The sequence below is a fragment of the Mustela nigripes genome, chromosome X (assembly GCF_022355385.1).
Source record: "Mustela nigripes isolate SB6536 chromosome X, MUSNIG.SB6536, whole genome shotgun sequence".
Taxonomy (NCBI): Eukaryota; Metazoa; Chordata; class Mammalia; order Carnivora; family Mustelidae; genus Mustela; species Mustela nigripes.
In genome coordinates, this window is record NC_081575.1 from 30,474,426 (window position 1) to 30,492,120 (window position 17,695).

General features: G+C 53.8%; 1 protein-coding gene across 4 annotated transcripts in view; it reads right to left on the reverse strand.

Moving 5' to 3' along the window:
• Positions 1-17,648, reverse strand: part of LONRF3 (LON peptidase N-terminal domain and ring finger 3) — a 38,574-nt gene extending 20,926 nt beyond the window's left edge. For 2 of the 4 annotated variants that reach the window (XM_059384748.1, XM_059384746.1), the window contains exons 1-5: positions 16,553-17,648; positions 13,557-13,675; positions 9,935-10,057; positions 3,274-3,538; positions 2,476-2,569 (exon numbers count right to left, since the gene is read on the reverse strand). In XM_059384748.1, coding sequence (XP_059240731.1) covers positions 2,476-2,569; positions 3,274-3,538; positions 9,935-10,057; positions 13,557-13,675; positions 16,553-17,429 — 1,478 coding nt within the window. In that variant the 5' untranslated portion in view covers positions 17,430-17,648. The remainder of the gene's footprint in view (positions 1-2,475; positions 2,570-3,273; positions 3,539-9,934; positions 10,058-13,556; positions 13,676-16,552) is intronic. The other 2 variants (XM_059384750.1, XM_059384749.1) reach the window with 1 other exon arrangement.
• Positions 17,649-17,695: the final 47 nt, after the last annotated feature.

Here is a 17,695-nt window from a genome sequence, read left to right on the forward strand (position 1 = left end):
TAGAACAGAGGGGCAGGATAAGGGAAATAATGGCTTTTAAGCTCAGGGTGAGCAAACCAGAAGGGGGTCTTATCCTCTTGGTGTTTATTTCTTGGAGCAAATTTCTAACCCTTCTCTGAAGCCCCCTGTTGAGATCAGGGACAAACAAGATGAAAGGGAGAAAGCAGAGGAAACAGAACAAAAGAACTCCAACCTCAGGATTCTGAGCCCTCGGCAAAAACACAAACAGGATGAGTCTGTGTGTTTGATTTTGCGTTGGCTGGATGCTGGGAGGAGTATTAAGGAGGATACGTCCAGCCAAAGACCTGGACTTTCTGAACAAGCTAAACGAAGTCTAGCAAAGTCTGACACCTGAAAGACTGTGGCTTAGAGGAATGATGGCGGAGGTCCCCTTCTCTGCTTGGAAGCAGACGTTCTGCCTCGTATCCTGGCTCCTCCATGACCCACCTGACGCTTTGTTGTGAGGGGGACGGGGAGCTGGTCAAAGGGAACTGGTAACATGACCCACCACGCTCTCACCTACTCCACCTAAAACTCCCCGATTGTATCTGGAAGGCTTTCTTTCGGTGCTGCTGTATTCATCTGCCGAACAGTTCATTTTCAGGTCTGCCCGAGCTCAGAAGCAAATCTGACAATTCGATTTTTTTTTAAGATTTTATTTATTCATTTGACAGAGATCACAAGCAAGCAGAGAGGAAGGCAGAGAGACAGAGAGGAGGAAGCAGGCTCCCCGCTAAGCAGAGATCCCGGTGCAGGGCTAGATCCCAGGACTCTAAGATCAGGACCCAAGCCGAAGGCAGAGGCCCAACCCACTGAGCCACCCAGGCAATTATTTTTAAGAGAAATTATTTTTAAGAGGAAGAAAAAGTACATGTCCAGGTAATGGGCTCCTTACTCATTTTTATGCGTACGGTAAAAGTCCTCCCAAATACAAAAGCACATGATTGATATGGAAGGCATACGTGCTTGCAAAGGGCAAGAAAACACTCCAGGATCCTTGGGGGTGGCGCTGGACCCCACTGTGTGGTAGACCACAGGATTTTTCTTAACATCTCTTGGGTCAACCATCTTAATAACTTTTATACAAATGTCTCAGCCTTCTTTTAATGCTATTTTGGGGGGAAAAAAAAAGCACTTTTGAGAATCTACCGAAATCTGTGGACCTTTGGAAACACACACACACACACACACTCTCTCTCTTTCTCTCTCTCTCTCTCACACACATACACATTTTTACATACAACTTCAGGGAATTCACAGATCTTTTAGAATCCATACAAAGAACTTCCTCAGGGGTCCGTGGGCTTAAAGAATCTCTGGTCTAGAAAAAGAATTAACATACATGGAGTATTTATTATGTCCGGCACTATTCTAAGTGTGTTTTATAAACATATATTTTTATCCCCAGGGGTACAGGTCTGTGAATCACCAGGTTTACACACTTCACAGCACTCACCAAATCACATACCCTCCCCAATGTCCATAATCCCACCCCCTTCTCCCAAACCCCCTCCCCCCAGCAACCCTCAGTTTGTTTTGTGAGATTAAGAGTCACTTATGGTTTGTCTCCCTCCCATCTAAGTGTGTTTTAAATAGATTCTCTCGATTAATCATAACAACCTCATAGGCTGGGTACTACTCTTCTCTATTTTACTGATGACAAAACAGTGGCAGAGAAAAATCACTTGCTCTAGGTCAAACAGCCAGTAAAGTGGCAGAGCCAGGGTTCAAGCCCAGGCCATCTGGCTTTGGAGCACCTCCTCGTAGCCACAAAGTCACAGCTGTGAAAGGAACCGAACTAAAGTCCTTTTTTTCACACAGCTTCCTTTTTTCCCGAGGCGGTGGGCAGGTGTGTGGATAATTCGCTTCCCCACTGGGTATAAAAGGGATGCCTGGCCAAGTGATATTGTTCTGCTACTGTTCAAAACGAAAACCAGTCAGGCCCTCCATTTGGCTTCCAAAGAACAGGCCTATGGCATTGACATTAGCCCTTGAGCTTTGGGATCTTGATCTAGTAGGTGAGACTGGTTCTAGGGTCATGAACTCAAATATCTACAAGGTACCAGGAAAATAATGCAAATATGAGACACAGGCAATTGAGAGAGAGGGGAACCATGGCCAACTAGAGAGTGTCTCTCCTCTCTCTAAACATTCACATTTAACAACAACCCCCTCCACCCAAAAAAAATCCCATGAAGGCCAAACCAAAGACATTCAGAGTGTGGCCCTGAGTGTGAGCTCTGAGGAGACCATTTCCTTCCCACTCTTTAGGTATCTCCAAGTCAGGAGTGTAGGGAATATAACCTGTAAGCAAGGGACACAAGCTAGCCCACGTGACCAACAACAGCATGATTTTCATTCTGTTAGAACCATGCTTTTCCATGCTAACCAACCGAACATAGGTCACTAGCCCAAAGGTCCGGACTCCCCAGAAGAAGCAGCCTCGGGCAATAAGTGATAGCCCCCATCACATACCTCATACACAGGGCGCATTCAAGGTCAGACGCATCGACAAAAGATGGCAGTGGAGCACTGACAGCAGCCTCGGCCCCCTGCTCAGCCAGAGGATCTGTGATTTAGAAAGCAGTAAGTCAGAGATGGACCAACCTTACTTTCACAGACAGCACTTCTGAGGCAAGAGAACCCCATGGGTGTTTCAGCTTGCTGCTCTCAACCTGCCTCCCAGAGGGTAGATGCAGTGGCCACCCGAGCCACCGGGAGTGGGATACCCGGAAAGAGGCTTCGGGAGGCTTCCGGCAGCCCCACAGGAAGAAAAATGTGAGTCCTGAGCCAGGTCTTAAAGGCTGATACTGAATCCCAGCCCTGGCAGCCTGTCTTGGAAAGACATGAGGCTGCGGCTGCTGCTTCTGATGCCTACCACTGGGCACCCAGCTGGGAGGGAGGAGGGCAAGGCCTGGTCACACCACCCCGTGCCTCCATTCCTAGAATGGAGACGAGGGTAGGGGCAGGTGGGCCTGGGAAGAGGCGACACCACCAAGGGCGTGAGGTGTCAGTAGTCGATACGGGCCCTGACCTTATGCCTTGGCTTTTCCTTATTATTAGTGAACCCCAAAAGTGTGCTAACAACCATGTGGGCTCTTTCAAAGGCCTCACGGCACCCCGAGGTGGCACAGCTCGGTGCCAGAGCTGGGCCACACGCCCAGAGTCGGCAGAGCCCGCCGAGCCCCCCATGGAGGCTAAGTGACCGGTAGATGCCTGTGAGTCCCGGCCCTGCCCCCTCCAAGCCCCTTTCTCCCTGGGGAGAGTCAGTACCTGGCTTCAAGGCTTTCGCAGGCACCTCTGGATCTCGTGTTTCAATTTGACAATGCTTCCTTTTCTTTTCGTGGCATTTGCCAGCCTTGGTGGAGGCAGCTTCTGCAGAGGCCGCGTCCCCCTTCTCCGCCTTGTCTCCTGCCTGGCCTTTCTGGTCGCCTTGCTTCCCCTCCCCCTCTACTTTAACTGGGTTTGCCAGGCTGCTGCGGTCTCCCCCCGCCGCTGCTTCCTCCTGACTAGAACAGCGTGGGAGCTCCGGGTTGTCCTGGACGGAGAAAGAGCCGAATGTCAGTATCACCTTAGGACCAGCATCATCCTCTGACACTGCTACCGACTGGGGACAGAGAGAAAACTACGGAGCCCTGATCACTGAGTAGACACACAGCTTAATTGGGGTGGGGGGGCAGTCAGAAGACATACTTCCTACTTCCGACCACCAGCATCGGCAAAGAAGGCATGCCGGGCCTGGGTGAAACGGAAGAACTTCCCTAGGCAAGGATAGAAAAGCGCGTAGAGGACAGACACCTTGGGCTGTGGTGAAGGGAACAGATAGAGAGTGGGGCACCTTCCCCTCTCCTGGGCAAATCTTTCCCCAGTTACCACCTGAGGGAAACCAAGGCACGCAGTGAGCGTGGATCCTATCCCCCCATCTCCTGCCGCTCTCTCTGCCACTTCAGGCTATCTGAGAGCCCCACCTCCAAAAGGACTTTCGCTAAGGCTTTGGCACAGGTGTGTTCACAGGCCTATGGAGTTCCCTTGGGTTCCAGAGCTCTGCGTTATACCGGTCAAAAGAACTCCGTGTCATACTAGCCAAAAAACAAACTACTCTTTTGACTAGATTTTGAGTGAGATGTCTGAAAAAGAGACAAGTCACTTGGCAAAACGACCAATAATGTCTCTAGTCTTTTCAAGACTTTTTGTCCAGGAGAGGGCATTTGAAAATGGATCTAGAAATAAATCCAGTGACAAGGTGCTTGCAGATTTATCTGGCGAACCCTGAACTCTGCTCTAAATCCATAGTCTGCAAGTCCCCAAATGCTCATGTTGTTTTCTTTCCCTTCAACCCCTAGCCCCTCCAAATGGTAGACAGATGGAAAATGGGGAGTGTGTAGTCGGGAGAGAACGGTGAGATGAGAAGAAAAAGGATATGGGTTTTCTCAGTCTCTAACCTGGGGAGATCAGGGGACCTGCAGCCCCAGAGCGGTGTGGCACCCTCCACTTCCTCTATGCCGCATCCACATGGGGGTACACTGCTTTGCAATGCAAAGTTTATGTGGAAGCCCAATTCCCCTTTCCCCACAACTGGCTCTCCCTGGAAAGCCAGGGGTGCTATTTTCCCTCACTTCTGATTGAGCTAAAGTGAGAAGTCACTCCAGGCACTTCTTCAGGCAACTATGAGCGTTCTCAGTCGTCTACTGATGATCTCAAACATTACTGAAATGCACTAGGTGTTCTCTGACTTCTGAAGATACTCGGTTCGGCCCCGTTTTTTGTTTTTGTTTTCTTAAGAAAGGCACGCCTGCATTTTATTCCTTTTTAAGAGCAGGGAGAGAAGCAGGGAAAAATATAAGTTTCCTGCCTGTCAGAGAACCCAAGAAGCCCTGGAGATCACAGGGCTTCCACACAGGGGAAGAACACACGGCAAGGATTGGTGCGTGCAGGGAGACCATTGCCTCAAGGTGCCTGGGTTTTCAGGGCTAAATTCTGTCTTCAAATCTGGACTTCTGAGCCCCAACTTCTGCCCACTTACTCTCTGCTGAGAAAGCCAGGGCCTAGAGCCCATTCCTCCGTGGTTCTGTTTTCTTGTTCCCAAAGATGGGCACAAATACCCATCTCCCTCCCAGGGACTTAACTCTTCCCAAATTGCTTCCCTCTTCCCAGCTGCCACTATGTCCTGGAAGTCTACTGATGTGTAAGACTCCGTGGGGGAATATAAAATTACCTCTACTTGGGGATCAAATGGGGCTGTCTTTGCACAGGGAACTCAGCTGGTGCTCAAAGACCAGCAGCTTGAACAAACAAAAAAAGCAGGAAAGGAGGGGTTGTTAGGCCTCTTCCCAGGCTCCACCCCTAAGCTGATAAAGCCGCCTGGATTGAATGGTTCCAGGGGAAGCTGGCCTACTCCTACTCCTTTTTTTTCTGTCAAATCTCTCAGCTGGATCTGATCAAGAACTGAAAAATGAAGGTAATAAACCAAACCCCCCTGGGACCATGCCTGAAATCCGGTTTTATCTGTAAGAAATAACCTTCTAGCAAAGAACACAACCACTAGTGAATCCATTTCTTCCTTCTCAGGAACCGAAGGAGAGGTAGGGCTCACTCCCACGTTTGCCCACACAACAGCCAAACGAAGCATCGCGAGCGAGCTGGGTGAGTTGAGTTTTACCTGTGACAACTTTGGTAGATTATGACTGGTGCCTTCAGTAGCCATTGATTCTACGTGTTCCTTTAATCTAGGGTGAGGTGCCAACAACTTCAGGATATCGGGAAAATGTTCCTGAGAGTCCCCCGGGACTGATGGTGAAAAGAAACTAAGGAGAAGCTGTGACATAAAACAGAAGACTTCACTGCTTAAGTTTCTACAGGTGCTTGGGTGGTGGGGGTGGGGGAGGGGGAGGCAGGGGCAGGGGACACAGCTCGCAGGGTGAAACTCCAGGGAAGCAGCCTGGAACCAGAGACCCCAACGTACCAGGGCAGGGGGCCTCAGTTTGGCGTGCGCCCGAGCTACCTGGGGAGCTAATGAACACCCCAGGTTCCAAGTTCCCACGCCTGGCTCCCCCAGGTCTGAAGTGTGGCCCTAGAATCTGGATCTCAAAATGGCATCACAGATGACTTTGTCATCCTAGCCAAGTTAAGAGCCATCACTCCCATGCTACCATTCCGTAGAAATAGCTGCAGTGGGAATTCAAGACCTATCTAGGAGGAAAGACACAGAGAGGTGAAGGCAGGAGGCAAACAACATGGCGGGGACCTGCAGTCACGTCCATAGCAGCCCCGTGGGTAGAAGCCTACACACATCCTCTAGATTCCTCCATGTCTTCCCCCTACCAGCCCATTCTGCCTCCTCCTCCTCGGACCAACCTCCTTGGACCTTTAATCCCTTCCACAGTGAAGTGGTGGGAAGAGCAGAACCCAGCCTCTCCTCCCCCATTCTGGCCTTCACTCCTGGGTAACTTCAGGTACTGGAGGCGCGCAGGCTCCTGTCTGGGGCAGGTTTCCCTTGTGGTTGGAGAAGGTGGGGAGCAGGGGAGGTGGCAGGTGAAGACACAGAAGACCCAGTAGGGTCTGGGAGTCAAGGATATGTGTTCTCGTGCAGGCTTCCCCACGAGCTGCCCGCATTCTTGCTTCAATTCTCCCCTGTGCCAGCACGGGTTACAGACAGACGCGTGGACATACTGTATGTAACACAAAACACAAGAAAGCAGCTCACTTGGCTTCCAGCACACATGGAAGTATTTACCACTGCGCAGCCGCTGCGGTGTCTGGAGACCCACTAAAGGGCGCTCCACGCCCTTGCTCAGGGGAACAGGCTATGAACTGATCAAGGGAGGCTGACAGAGACTCCGACCAAACTCTGTCCTGTTTCATTTGTCCCCTTGCTGGCCCCTAGCAGTGCCTTCACGAGGCTCTTTGAGATGTCAGCACTTTCCACAGAGCCAAAGCCTGCTCAGTGTCCAGCGCCAGCTCCAGTGCCTCAGCTCGGGCCCCCTGATGTCACTGGTCCATTCGAGTTCTCTGCTGCACCATAACGGAGCACCTTACACTGCTCGGTCTTGCCCGAGTCTCAGATCGTGCCACACACCTGAGTCTTTCTCCTTAACCAGGTGCCCAGCTTCTGGAGGCCCATGACCATGTCCAGTACATACTCATCACCCCGGATGGAACTGAACTGAGACACTTATCCATCCCAGGGCCCAGGCAGAGGCCAAGTGTTCAAGTCCCAATTCCTCAGACAGATCGCAGTTTCCTTCCAGCTCTGGGAAACCCACTTCCCAGGTGGAAGTTGTTGCTAAAGGAGTGAGGCGAGGAGGTACTCACAGTGCCCCGGGGCCACAAATGCCAGCTTTCAGAGGCCCCTCCTCCCCAGGAACCAGAGCTGGCCTTCCGAAGCCCCCCTGAGGGGCCCAAAGGACCAACCACTTCTGAAGTAGTGTCCCTAGGATTCTCACCCAAGGAGCACGGGGCTTGCTTGCCGGGAGGAGCACCGGCTGATGTATGCAAGTGTTGAGTCACTGTGTTGTACACCTGGAACTGATGTAACAGTGTGTGTTAACTAACCGGAACTGAGAGAAGAACTTTTGAAAAGAGAGCATGGTGCTTTTCAGTGGCAGCCGCACAGCATCCCAAGGGACACGGTTAAAAGGGCAGAGCATGGACGGGGGTGGGAAGGGGGCAGAGGGGAGAAATTGAAGGAGACAAGGCAGAAACAGCAACAGCACTTCGCTTCTTCCCTTCACTACCTAAGACTGCATTCTAGACCTTCCCAGAGGCTTTGGGAAACAAAAGTTGGGGTCAACACTGAGTGAGAATAATCATTCCACACGAAAGAAAGTCATTTCCACTTCAGTGTCAGCCTTAGAAAGACCTGAATGGGTCAAGAAGGGGAAAGAGAGAATCCGAGGTAAAAACGTTACTAAAAAGAAACCTAGGCCTGGGAGTGCCTAAGGGAGCCGATTCCTGCTGAGTGAACCTGGACCACCTTTGTCAAATCTTCAACCCTGAAACTGGAACAGGACAGTAAGTAAGAAAGGCCGAGGGCCCTCGGGGTTCGTATACGGCTGCCATGGCCTCATCACAGTCAGTGGAAATTCGCCTCTAAATTCTCCGCCCCGCTTCAGAACTCCAGGACACTCATCATAGGCATATGTGCCCTTGTGTTGTCTGGCATTTTTAGTGCACTGTATGACACATGCGGGGCTGGAGGGTCCTTGAGGACCGAGACGGTGGCTTATGCCTCTTTGGGTCTCCAGAGCTTAGCATGGCCCTTGCCCCTATCCCATCAGGCGGTTGAGGAAGTGACACTAGCAGGTCTACAACAGTGGCTGGCAAGAGAGGTCGACCCAGCTGACGACACCAGAGCCTCTCAGGCCAAGTAGGAAATGGAAATGGATGAACAGGAGTAGAGAGACCACTCGCCCCTGGATCTGACCCCTGCCTCTGCTGGCCTTTGCACGCTCTGCCCCCAAAGTCAAGATTCTTCTAACCAACCTTTGGCCATCCCCCGCCCCCAGAACCGGATGGTGCCACTGCTGCTCTCCACCCCACCCCCTCAGCGAGCATCAAGCCCCCTGGCATGTCCTCCTGGGACGAAAGAATGGTGGAATGGCTAAGAAGGCAGACCCTGGAAGCAGATGGAGTTGGGTTTACATGCCTTTTCAGCAATCACCAGCTACATGATCTCAGGAAGTCATCAAACCTCAGCTTCCTCATCTATCTCCTCAGTAACGTGGGGGATAAGTAACCGCAGCTACCCTCATAGGAATGCTGTGGGGGTCAAATTACATCCTCCACAGAAAGCCCTAGCATAGTGCCTGGTACACTGGAAATGCTGGATAAATGTTAGGTGGTGTTATTATTATTATTATTTTTATTTACACCATGGACCACACTTAAGATTCACAGCCTGGAGCAATTCTTGGCCACCAGTACTCCTCTCAAGGACACCCTGTCCACTTTTAAACCAGGTCAAAGCAACCTTCCAGAGAAGAAATCTGTGCAAGGTGCAACCTCCAGAGCTTGGCTTCTCCTAGTTCACTGATGATGCTAAAGATTCCTTTCTGGAACCTTCAGAAAGCAATCCTTCTCTTGCTCCCTTTCTTTACCCACGGCTCTGCCAAATCTCGCTGGGACAGAGGCACTTGAGACAGGTGGTGGACCAGGGGGAGGAGCACAAGGAGGGCAGAGGCCACCACTGACTCTCAGCATCCGACTTCCGGGCCAGTTAGCCCCACCGTGAAAGCACACTGTGGAACAGAAAGCACTGCGCTCCCAGAGCTGGGGACGCTTGAGCCCTTCAGGAGGGTTAATGTTTCGTGAATTAACAAAACGAAACAAAACCACCACATTCTCCGGGGATTCAAGAGTTGGAATGACGGCTTGGATTATATCGTCATGGTCCCTGACTTACATTCGTGAGACAGTGTGTGTTCTATTTCTAGTGAAGACTGAAGGCTGGAGTTCTGCATATAGCAGGGGAGATGGTAACCAGCATCCATTCCTGGCGAGGAGCTCACCCGGTGGGGCGAGTGAAGCTGTGACTCAGCCAAAGCAAAGTTCTACAACTCTGGGAAGCCCCGCAGCCCTGACCTCTCTCCATCAACAGCCAGATCCTCCTCAGTGAGCCGCCACCCCCATGTTAACTTGTCTGGTTTGCTTTGGGTGGTTTTCCTACTCACAACCCAGACCCGGACTAGAAGAAGCAAGAGTATTCCTCGGAGGCTCCTCCAAAAATGCGGGAACGGCTCCATCGGATTGCACATGCCAAGAGGATGGTGTTTCTAGGCAATTGGCTCTTGTGTCTCCTTCCTGCCCCCTTAACCAAGGGAGCCACCCACTCAGGGCCCTAAATGCCAGGGACGGCAGTTCCCTCACTTCCCTCTTTGGAGAAGACAGAGAAGTGGGAGCCCACTGGGCAGCTGGACCTGACATCATCTCAACTCACCCTCTGGGCTTCAGATCTTGCTCTTTTGTTCTTTCCATCCAGGGACACACAATACAGAAACTCCCTTAGTGCTTCCTCCACCTTGCCTAAGGTGGCTAAGGCTTGTGCTTTTCTGAAGTGTGCCTGGAAGAAAACATTAACATTCAATCTTGTTCTTATTCACCTACCGACTTATTGACCCTAGCCGAACACTTAATGAGCAGTCATTACTGTGTGAAGGGTTTTAGAAGGACTGCCTTTCTACCGTCCTATCATGTAGGCAAAAGTTCTGAAGCCCATTTTACAGATGAAACCGAGACCCAGAAAAGTGACTTGCCCAAAGGTAGTACAGCTAGTAAATTGTGGACTCAGGGTTTAAGTCTGGGACTGGCTGATACCAAAGTCCAGTTTCTTAACAACTGTGCCAAATGACCTCCCACTGCCCCACTGTTGTAGTGGGGGCACTGCCAAACATAGCAAGAACCCTCATTTAAGCACGTACTAGTCCAGCTTCCAGAACCCACCCAGAAAGGCCTTTCTATTAACTAGTCTGTCAAGCAAAGACCTAGTCCGCATTACTGGCTGAATGATCGCCTATACTTGCTGATCATTTTTCAGAAGAGGCCCAAGGAAAGGACATGACCTCCCCAAGACCTCAAGGTATAATTAGTGGCAAAGCTGGAACTAGAACTGGGGTGTAGGACCCCCAGAATGCTCTTCCCCGCAAAGCTGATTTCCCTTCAGAGGGCCAATCAGAGACTGAGCAAATGCTTTCCCTCCTGTGGGCTCAGCTCACTTCTGTTCCCTTCCCACACCTTTAAAAAGTATAAAGAAGATTTGGGGGCACCTGGGTGGTTCAGTTGGTTAAGCATCTGACTCTTGGATTCGGCTCAGGTCCTGATCTCCTGGCTTGTGAAATCTAGCCCTGCATCAGGCTCCCCACTTGGTGGGAGTCTGCTAGAACATTCTCTCCCTCTGCCCCTTCCCCCCACCTTGCATGTGCGCTCGCTCTCTCTCTCTCTCTCCCTCTAATAAATAGACAAATATTTAAAAAAAAAAAGTATAAAGAAGTTTTAGGGCTCTCAGAGGTCTCTGCCCAACTGTCTCAGCAGAGAAAGTCTTGAGGTAGCAGAAGAGCATCCTGGGGAAGAGGGAGGAGCAAAAAAAGAGGTGGAAAGATGGCAACATTCTCTCCGTGCCTTGGGACAGGTGGCCGTTGCAACTTGGCTGGGAGGGCGTTGCTCTTGAGTCATCTAGGGTGCCCTTCGGGGGCCTGCTCCCCACTCTCTTGCCTCTATGGCTGACCCTGAGTCTAACTTAGAGAAGAAAACGATCCAGGTTGCTCCTGCTGGGCACTCCCAGCTTCCCCTCCTAACATGCTTCTACAGACCCTGGGGTGGTGTCCTCTGGCTCTGGCCTGGCTACAGGCTCCATAGGCAGGGATCTGCCTTCTTGAGCTGTGGCCTCTGCTCCAAACCTCTTGAGGTCCTCTCCTATGCCCCCCACCCTCTTCCTGGAGCCTAATCTTGGCTGATACCTGGGTATGATGATACAATGATGGCTTCCTTCATTGCTCCTCCCAGCACCATTTACCAGGGGTCCCCTGGAGAAAGGCTTGTATGACATTTCAGGACAGCTAGAGGGGATAAGTGTTGGGAGACCAGAGAGGCCTCTAGGACCCCTCCAATCATACCAAATAGCAGCCCACATATTCCACTTGCTTGGGACAGCCAGCCCACCCACTGAGAGCTGTGGCACCTGCAGGATAAGTTATAATACCACGGCACCTGGCTGGACTGGCTGGACTAGGGCTGCAGGAGGTGTACCTCGCCCCTAGGGGCATTGTACACAGAAATGATGAGAAGTATGCAAATTGGGGTATGGGCTGGTTTTGAATCATATGGATCAGTTCAAATCTTCTCTCAACCCTCAAGACAATACCATTTGTTCTCTGCACTGCCTCTCCGTTTACCCCAGCAATTTGGGGAAATGAAACTCCTGTTTACAACTTCCACCAACTCTGATTTCACTGGGGAAGTCACTTTTCCCATTTCATCTTAAATGGTCCGCTACTCCTTAGCCCTGCTTCCCACTGCACCATGAAGGCTCCCACCCTTAGGCCCTAGGTTTAGGGTGGGAGCAGAAGAAGCTGCAAGGGAAGTCTTACCCCCAGGCAGCTTCCTGACCTGCACAGCTATAAAGCAGATATGTTCTCACTGAAGCTCCTTTGGGTCAGACACTGGTGACTTTTAGTAAACCGTAAATCTGTCCCTTGGGAAGGAGCACATACCACTCCGCCATAACCCATGAAAACCTTCTCATCAAAGTACATAAGAGCTTCCCTCTGACACTAATGGCTCAGCACGCAGGTCCACAAATGCTTTATCTGAGGTTCCCAGTTCCAGAAGCAGTCTGATAGTCCAAAGTTTCACAAGCTCGGCATCAGAAGTTATTGGGTGGCAAATATATATGATATAGAATATGTCATAGTCTCCATCTCATTTAGTGTGAATTTTCATGTAAGGTACGGCAGAAATATTAGTGTGTATGATTGTGGGATGTTGTCCAGAGCTCCCGGAGGGTGCCACCTAGTATGTGGTCTTTCTGAAATCAGAAATATTCTGGACCCTGAACACTTCTGGCCCCATGGGATTCAGATAAGGATCACAGATCGGAACCTGGGTAAGGTGGGTTTCTGAGGTGGCATCCTGGGGGCTGTGTAGAGAGAACATTACACCAAGACCCAGCAAACGGCAGAGCTCCCAGAATGGCCTCTCGATCACGCTCACCTGTGACCCTCACACCACATTCCCCAGGAGGCAACTGGGGAGAGAGCAAGAGCAGTGCTTTGCAACCCAGGACCCTTGGGGCCCAGAAAGTGAAGCGACTTCCCCATGGCAATTTAACTTGCAAGTAGTAGAGCCCAGGCTCAAACCTAATCTCCCAAACAAAATATGGATACGTGGCTAAGGGCCAGTCCTGAGGCCAGAGATACAGAAAGTGACACTTTGCTTCCTAGCATCCTGAGAGGTGTCTAGCCTTTCTCCAACCACCCTTCGTGTGACCTAGATGTTTGGGGATACCAGCAGGCTGATTATATGAAAGACTCGAAATAACACAACCAGCCAGCAATACTTCTCTCACATTCCTCTTTCTACTGTCCCTGAAAATGACAGACCATATAATGCTATGTGCCAGGCATTGTTCTAGGCATCCTACATATATTAGCTCACGTAATCCTCACGAAGGAGCCCGTTAAGTAGGTGCTTTAAATACCCCCCCTCATTTTATAGATGAGGAGATGTGGCACAGAGTGGTTAAGTAATTTGCCCAGGGCCACACAGCTGGTGGAAGGAGCAGAGCTGGGGCATAAACACAGGCGGTTTGACTGCCAAGTTCATGTGCGAAGAGTCACAAAGCCTAAGCTGCTCAGCAGGCCATCAGGTGAAGAAGTAAAGTGGGGAAGAATCCAGTTCCCTTGCAGACCTCTGAGTCACCCTTCGCCAAGGGATCCCCAGCTCCTTAGCAGAGCCTTTTCCCTGCTCTGTTTGAGCTCTAGTGCCCCAAACCCTCAAGAAGGCAGCTGTTCCTGCCAATTCCCATCTATAGCACAGCCCATTCCCAGCCTTCCCATTCCACTCACCTTGAAACCCAGTGGGCGGAGCTTACATGCTATTTCTGCATCATGCAGCGCGTCCTCATGAGACTCCAAGGTGAAATAAATTTGAGACCGGTTGCTATAAAGCAAGTGGTCATTTGGAGCTGCCAGAATGAGGAAAGAAAAAAAAAAAAGCTCTCATTAGTGGTCCCAGGGCAAAAACTAAGTCCTCTACTGAGAAAGGGTCTTGAGCAAATGGCAAGTTATCTAGGATTTTTCTACTGGGGATCCAAAGGGTTAGGCTCCATTTCCAGCCCTGATGTTGCCCTGCCACACTACCCCCTGCTTCCCAGACACTCTGGGTCTGAGCTTTCCCAACTATACAGAAATAATTTTTTAAGTATGTTTACTTCCATTTATTTATTTATTTATTTTGACAGAGAGAGGAGGAGCAGTGGGAGAGGGAGAGAGAGAATCCCAAGCAGGCTCCACACTCAGGTCTCCATCTTATAACCCTGATATCATGACCTGAGCTGAAATCAGGAGTCAGATGTTTAACCAACTGAGCCATCCAGGCACCCCATAAAGAAGTGATTTTTGCTTCTTTCTCAAGTGGTTCTTTAGTGGGCCTGTGGGGTCAGCGATGCATTAGCCGCTCTGACATGGGGCAACCCTGGCCCCCTCATCGCGACTATGCATGGCTACCCACGGGCAGCCTGGCTTCTGAGGGAGGTATCACCCATGAGGAAATGGGCCAGGGAGGAGAGAAAGGGAGGTGGCCAGATGTGACCCCCCAGGCTGCCCACCAGGAAGACAAGTCCAGGTTAGTCTACTCATGACATTAGCAACACCTGTCTACCAAGCCCAGTGCCTATGACGTTCTCTGAATGCACTTGCAAGGCTTTGTCCTCTCATTAGATGGCCAAATGTGAGTGAACCTGAACAAGGCTGCTGGGAATGAAGTGAGCTTGGCTCTCACTAACACTTTGAATCGCTAGATGCCAGGGCTGGACAGGCCTTTAGAGATCGCCTGATTCAACCAACCCATTCTTCAGATGAGGAAAATCAAGCCCAGGGAGCAGAAGGCATCTGCTCTGAATCATACAGCCTGCCGGTCAGACCTTGGAAGCGTTGAAGTTGGGGCGGGGGACATGTTCCTTTTTCTGAAAGGTGTGCACTACGCAGAATAATAAGGGGACAATGGCCATCTTTCAGCGCAGAGATACTCACCTACTGGGGAGGCCCCTTACCTCTTAAAAAGGTAAGGCTGTCACGATTGTTTTCACCCTGATGGCTCAGATTAACAGAGGTGAAGGAAGAAACTCCCAGTGGAAAAGCGGTGGCAGCAACAAAGGGGGAGGAAGACAGCGGGGAGGGGCTTTCCTGGCCCTTGAGGTATGGCTAAAAAGAATGGAACCTCCCTTGGAGATCTGGGTTTAAGTGACCTCCATTGTCTCCAGGTTGCCCCGCTCCTGCCCAGGGACTGGGCTCCAACAAAGTTCGCGAGATTTTTCCCCAGGGCCATGCAGAGGACTTCCTTGGGTCCCCATTACCCGCTGTCCAGACGTTAGCAGAGTTTAGAGTGTATGCCATCCCTTTTGATCGGCGGCACTCGCCAGCCCCGTGCCGGCTCCCACCGCGCCTTGCCTGCGCACAGGACGTGCGGGGGGGGGGGGGGGGTGTATTACCTCGCCTGGCAACCTTGCACCGCCAGCCCGCGCTCCTCCCCCTCCCCTACTACCTGTTGCAAATTCGGGCAGCGAGTCAACACGTGGAGCCTCAAGCCCTCCCCCGCCTCCACCCGTCGGAGTTGGGCTCAGGGCGCCCTGGGATCTCCAGAGCCCAGTCTGCCCGGCCCTGCCGCCTCCTCCCCGGCTCGCTTCGCCGGACGCCGCGCCCCGCCCCGGCCGAGCTCCGGGCGACCGGCCAGAGATGGGCACTACCCGCCCGCGGCTCGGCAGCCACTTCCTGGGTTGGGACGCGGAGGGTCGGCGGGAGCGGCTCCTCGAGGAAGCTCCGGCGCCCCGGTGCGGCCAGAACCGTGGGGCTGCCCACTTTGCCCTTGAAGCCGCCGAGCCCACCTGTCCGTCCTCCCGCAGCGCGCGGCAGCAGGGGACCGCGACACGCCCCCATCCGTGGCCAGCCCGCGGTCCCCGGGGATTCCCGAGCACTTGCGCCGCCCGGTCGCCCGCCAGGTTGGCGGGGTAGGGGTGCGAGGAGAGGGCGCAGGCGGCGGGCGGGCGGAATGGGGGGGGGGCATCTATTTCAGCCAGGGATCGTGTGATAGGAAGCGGTGACAATGAGTCACAGGGCAGCGGGGCGCGAACGCTCCCCTCCCCCCGCACACGTTCGCGGGATGGTTTCCGAGGCGAGCGTGGCCCACTTCGGTTACCTCAGCCGTTACACAATCCCGCCCGCGCGGAGGAGGGGCCGCCCGGCCCGGGCCGCTCGCGGCCCTTATGCAACCAGTGCTCTCCTGACCTAATTCCACGCCGGACCCACCCCACCGGGAGCCGCGGCCCCGGAAGGGCCGATTCCCGCCATCGCGGCGGCCCCGGGCCCGGGCGCGAGCCGCAGACGCCCGCGCCGACCGAACGTCGCGGGCCAGCCCCGGCGCCAGTGTGGGCAGGGTGAGAAGTTCCTCCGCCCGCGGGGAAGGTGCGGGCAGGTGCAAGAGGAGCCCCGGCGCGCGGAGGGAGAGGGCGGAGGGACAGACTCTGGCACCGCGCGACCCGACGCAAGGAACGGGACAGGGTGGGGGGAGGAGGGGGGGAACACAAAGATGCGAAAGGCCCTCGAAAGAGACAGAGAAACGGTGACCCAGACAAAAGCTGACGGAGAGACTCGGGAATCCATCCCACGGGGAGACACAGAAAAAGACAAAGAGCGACAGGGACAGACAGGGACACTGAAAGGGGGAGAAATGGGTAGCGACCCAGACCAAGTTAGAGTCCGAACTCCAGACACCGCTCCCCCACTCCAGTCACGGCTCGTTCCCCCCCCCCCCCCCCCGGCCCGGCCCCGCGACGCCGCGGGCTCACCTAAGCGCACCGCCTCGTTGTACTTGAGCAACGCCGCCTCCACCTGGTGCTCGCGGTACAGCCGGTTGCCCTCGTGCCGGAGTTGCGACGCCCGTGCAGGGCCGGGGAACAACTTGCCCAGGAGGCCGCTGAGCACCACGTTGACCCGTAGCGGCGGCGGCGGTGGCGGCGGCGGTGGCGGCGGCGGCGGCGGCGGCGGAGGCGCGGCGGAGGCCGCCGGCGGCGGCTCAACTCGCCGGATCGCGCGAGCCCTCCCGGCGGCCACCATCAGCGCCGAGAGCTTGACCCCGCACAGGGCGCAGCGCCGGTCGGCTGCCCGGCCGCGCTCCAGGCATAGCTTACAGAAGGTGTGGCCGCACGACAAGGACACGGGGTCTGACAGAAACCCATGGCACTTCCTGCACTTGAAGCCGTCCCACACCTCGGTGGCGGCAGCGGCCGCTGGCGCCCCTGCCTCTCCCGCCGCCGCCTCACAGCTCGCCGCTCCGCTCCCGTCCGGGGGCGCCGGCGGCAGCACCTCGCCCTGCGGGACGTTCTGGGCCAGGCAGCGCACCAGTTGTTCCAGCTGCTCGGCCACCAGCTGCTGCCGCTCGGAGAGCTGTCGGTACACCTCGAAGGCTTCCCGGAGGCGGCCCCCGGACGCCAGGGCGTCAGCCTGCTCGAGCAGGACTTTGTACTCGGGGGTCGAGGGACTCGGAGGCGGCTCCTCCGGCTCCGGCTCCCGAGCGGCCAAAGGTGCGGAGCCTTCCGTAGCCGCCCCCGGCTGGGGGCCCATGCCTGCGCGGGTCTCGGCTGCCGCCGGCTCCGCCAGTTCTAAGTTGTTGCCGCCGAGCTCGGCGGTCACGCTTAGCATCTGTCCGGTCTGAAGTGAATCCATAGAGAGAGAGACAGGCGCGCAGGAAGAGGCGTCTAGGGGCCGGAGACCCAGAGCAGAGAGCAGGGACTGAAGAGAATTCGGACAGCCACCGCCGCGCTACCGCGCGCCCCTCGCTGCCGCGCCTCCGCGAGCAAGACGCCGGCCGCCTCGCGCCGACTGATAACTGTCCTGTCTCAGCGAAGTGTTATATAAAACAGTACCACGTGACGCGCCGCCACGCCGCTCATTGGCCGGCTGCAGGGAAATTGTTACAAAACCAGACAGTT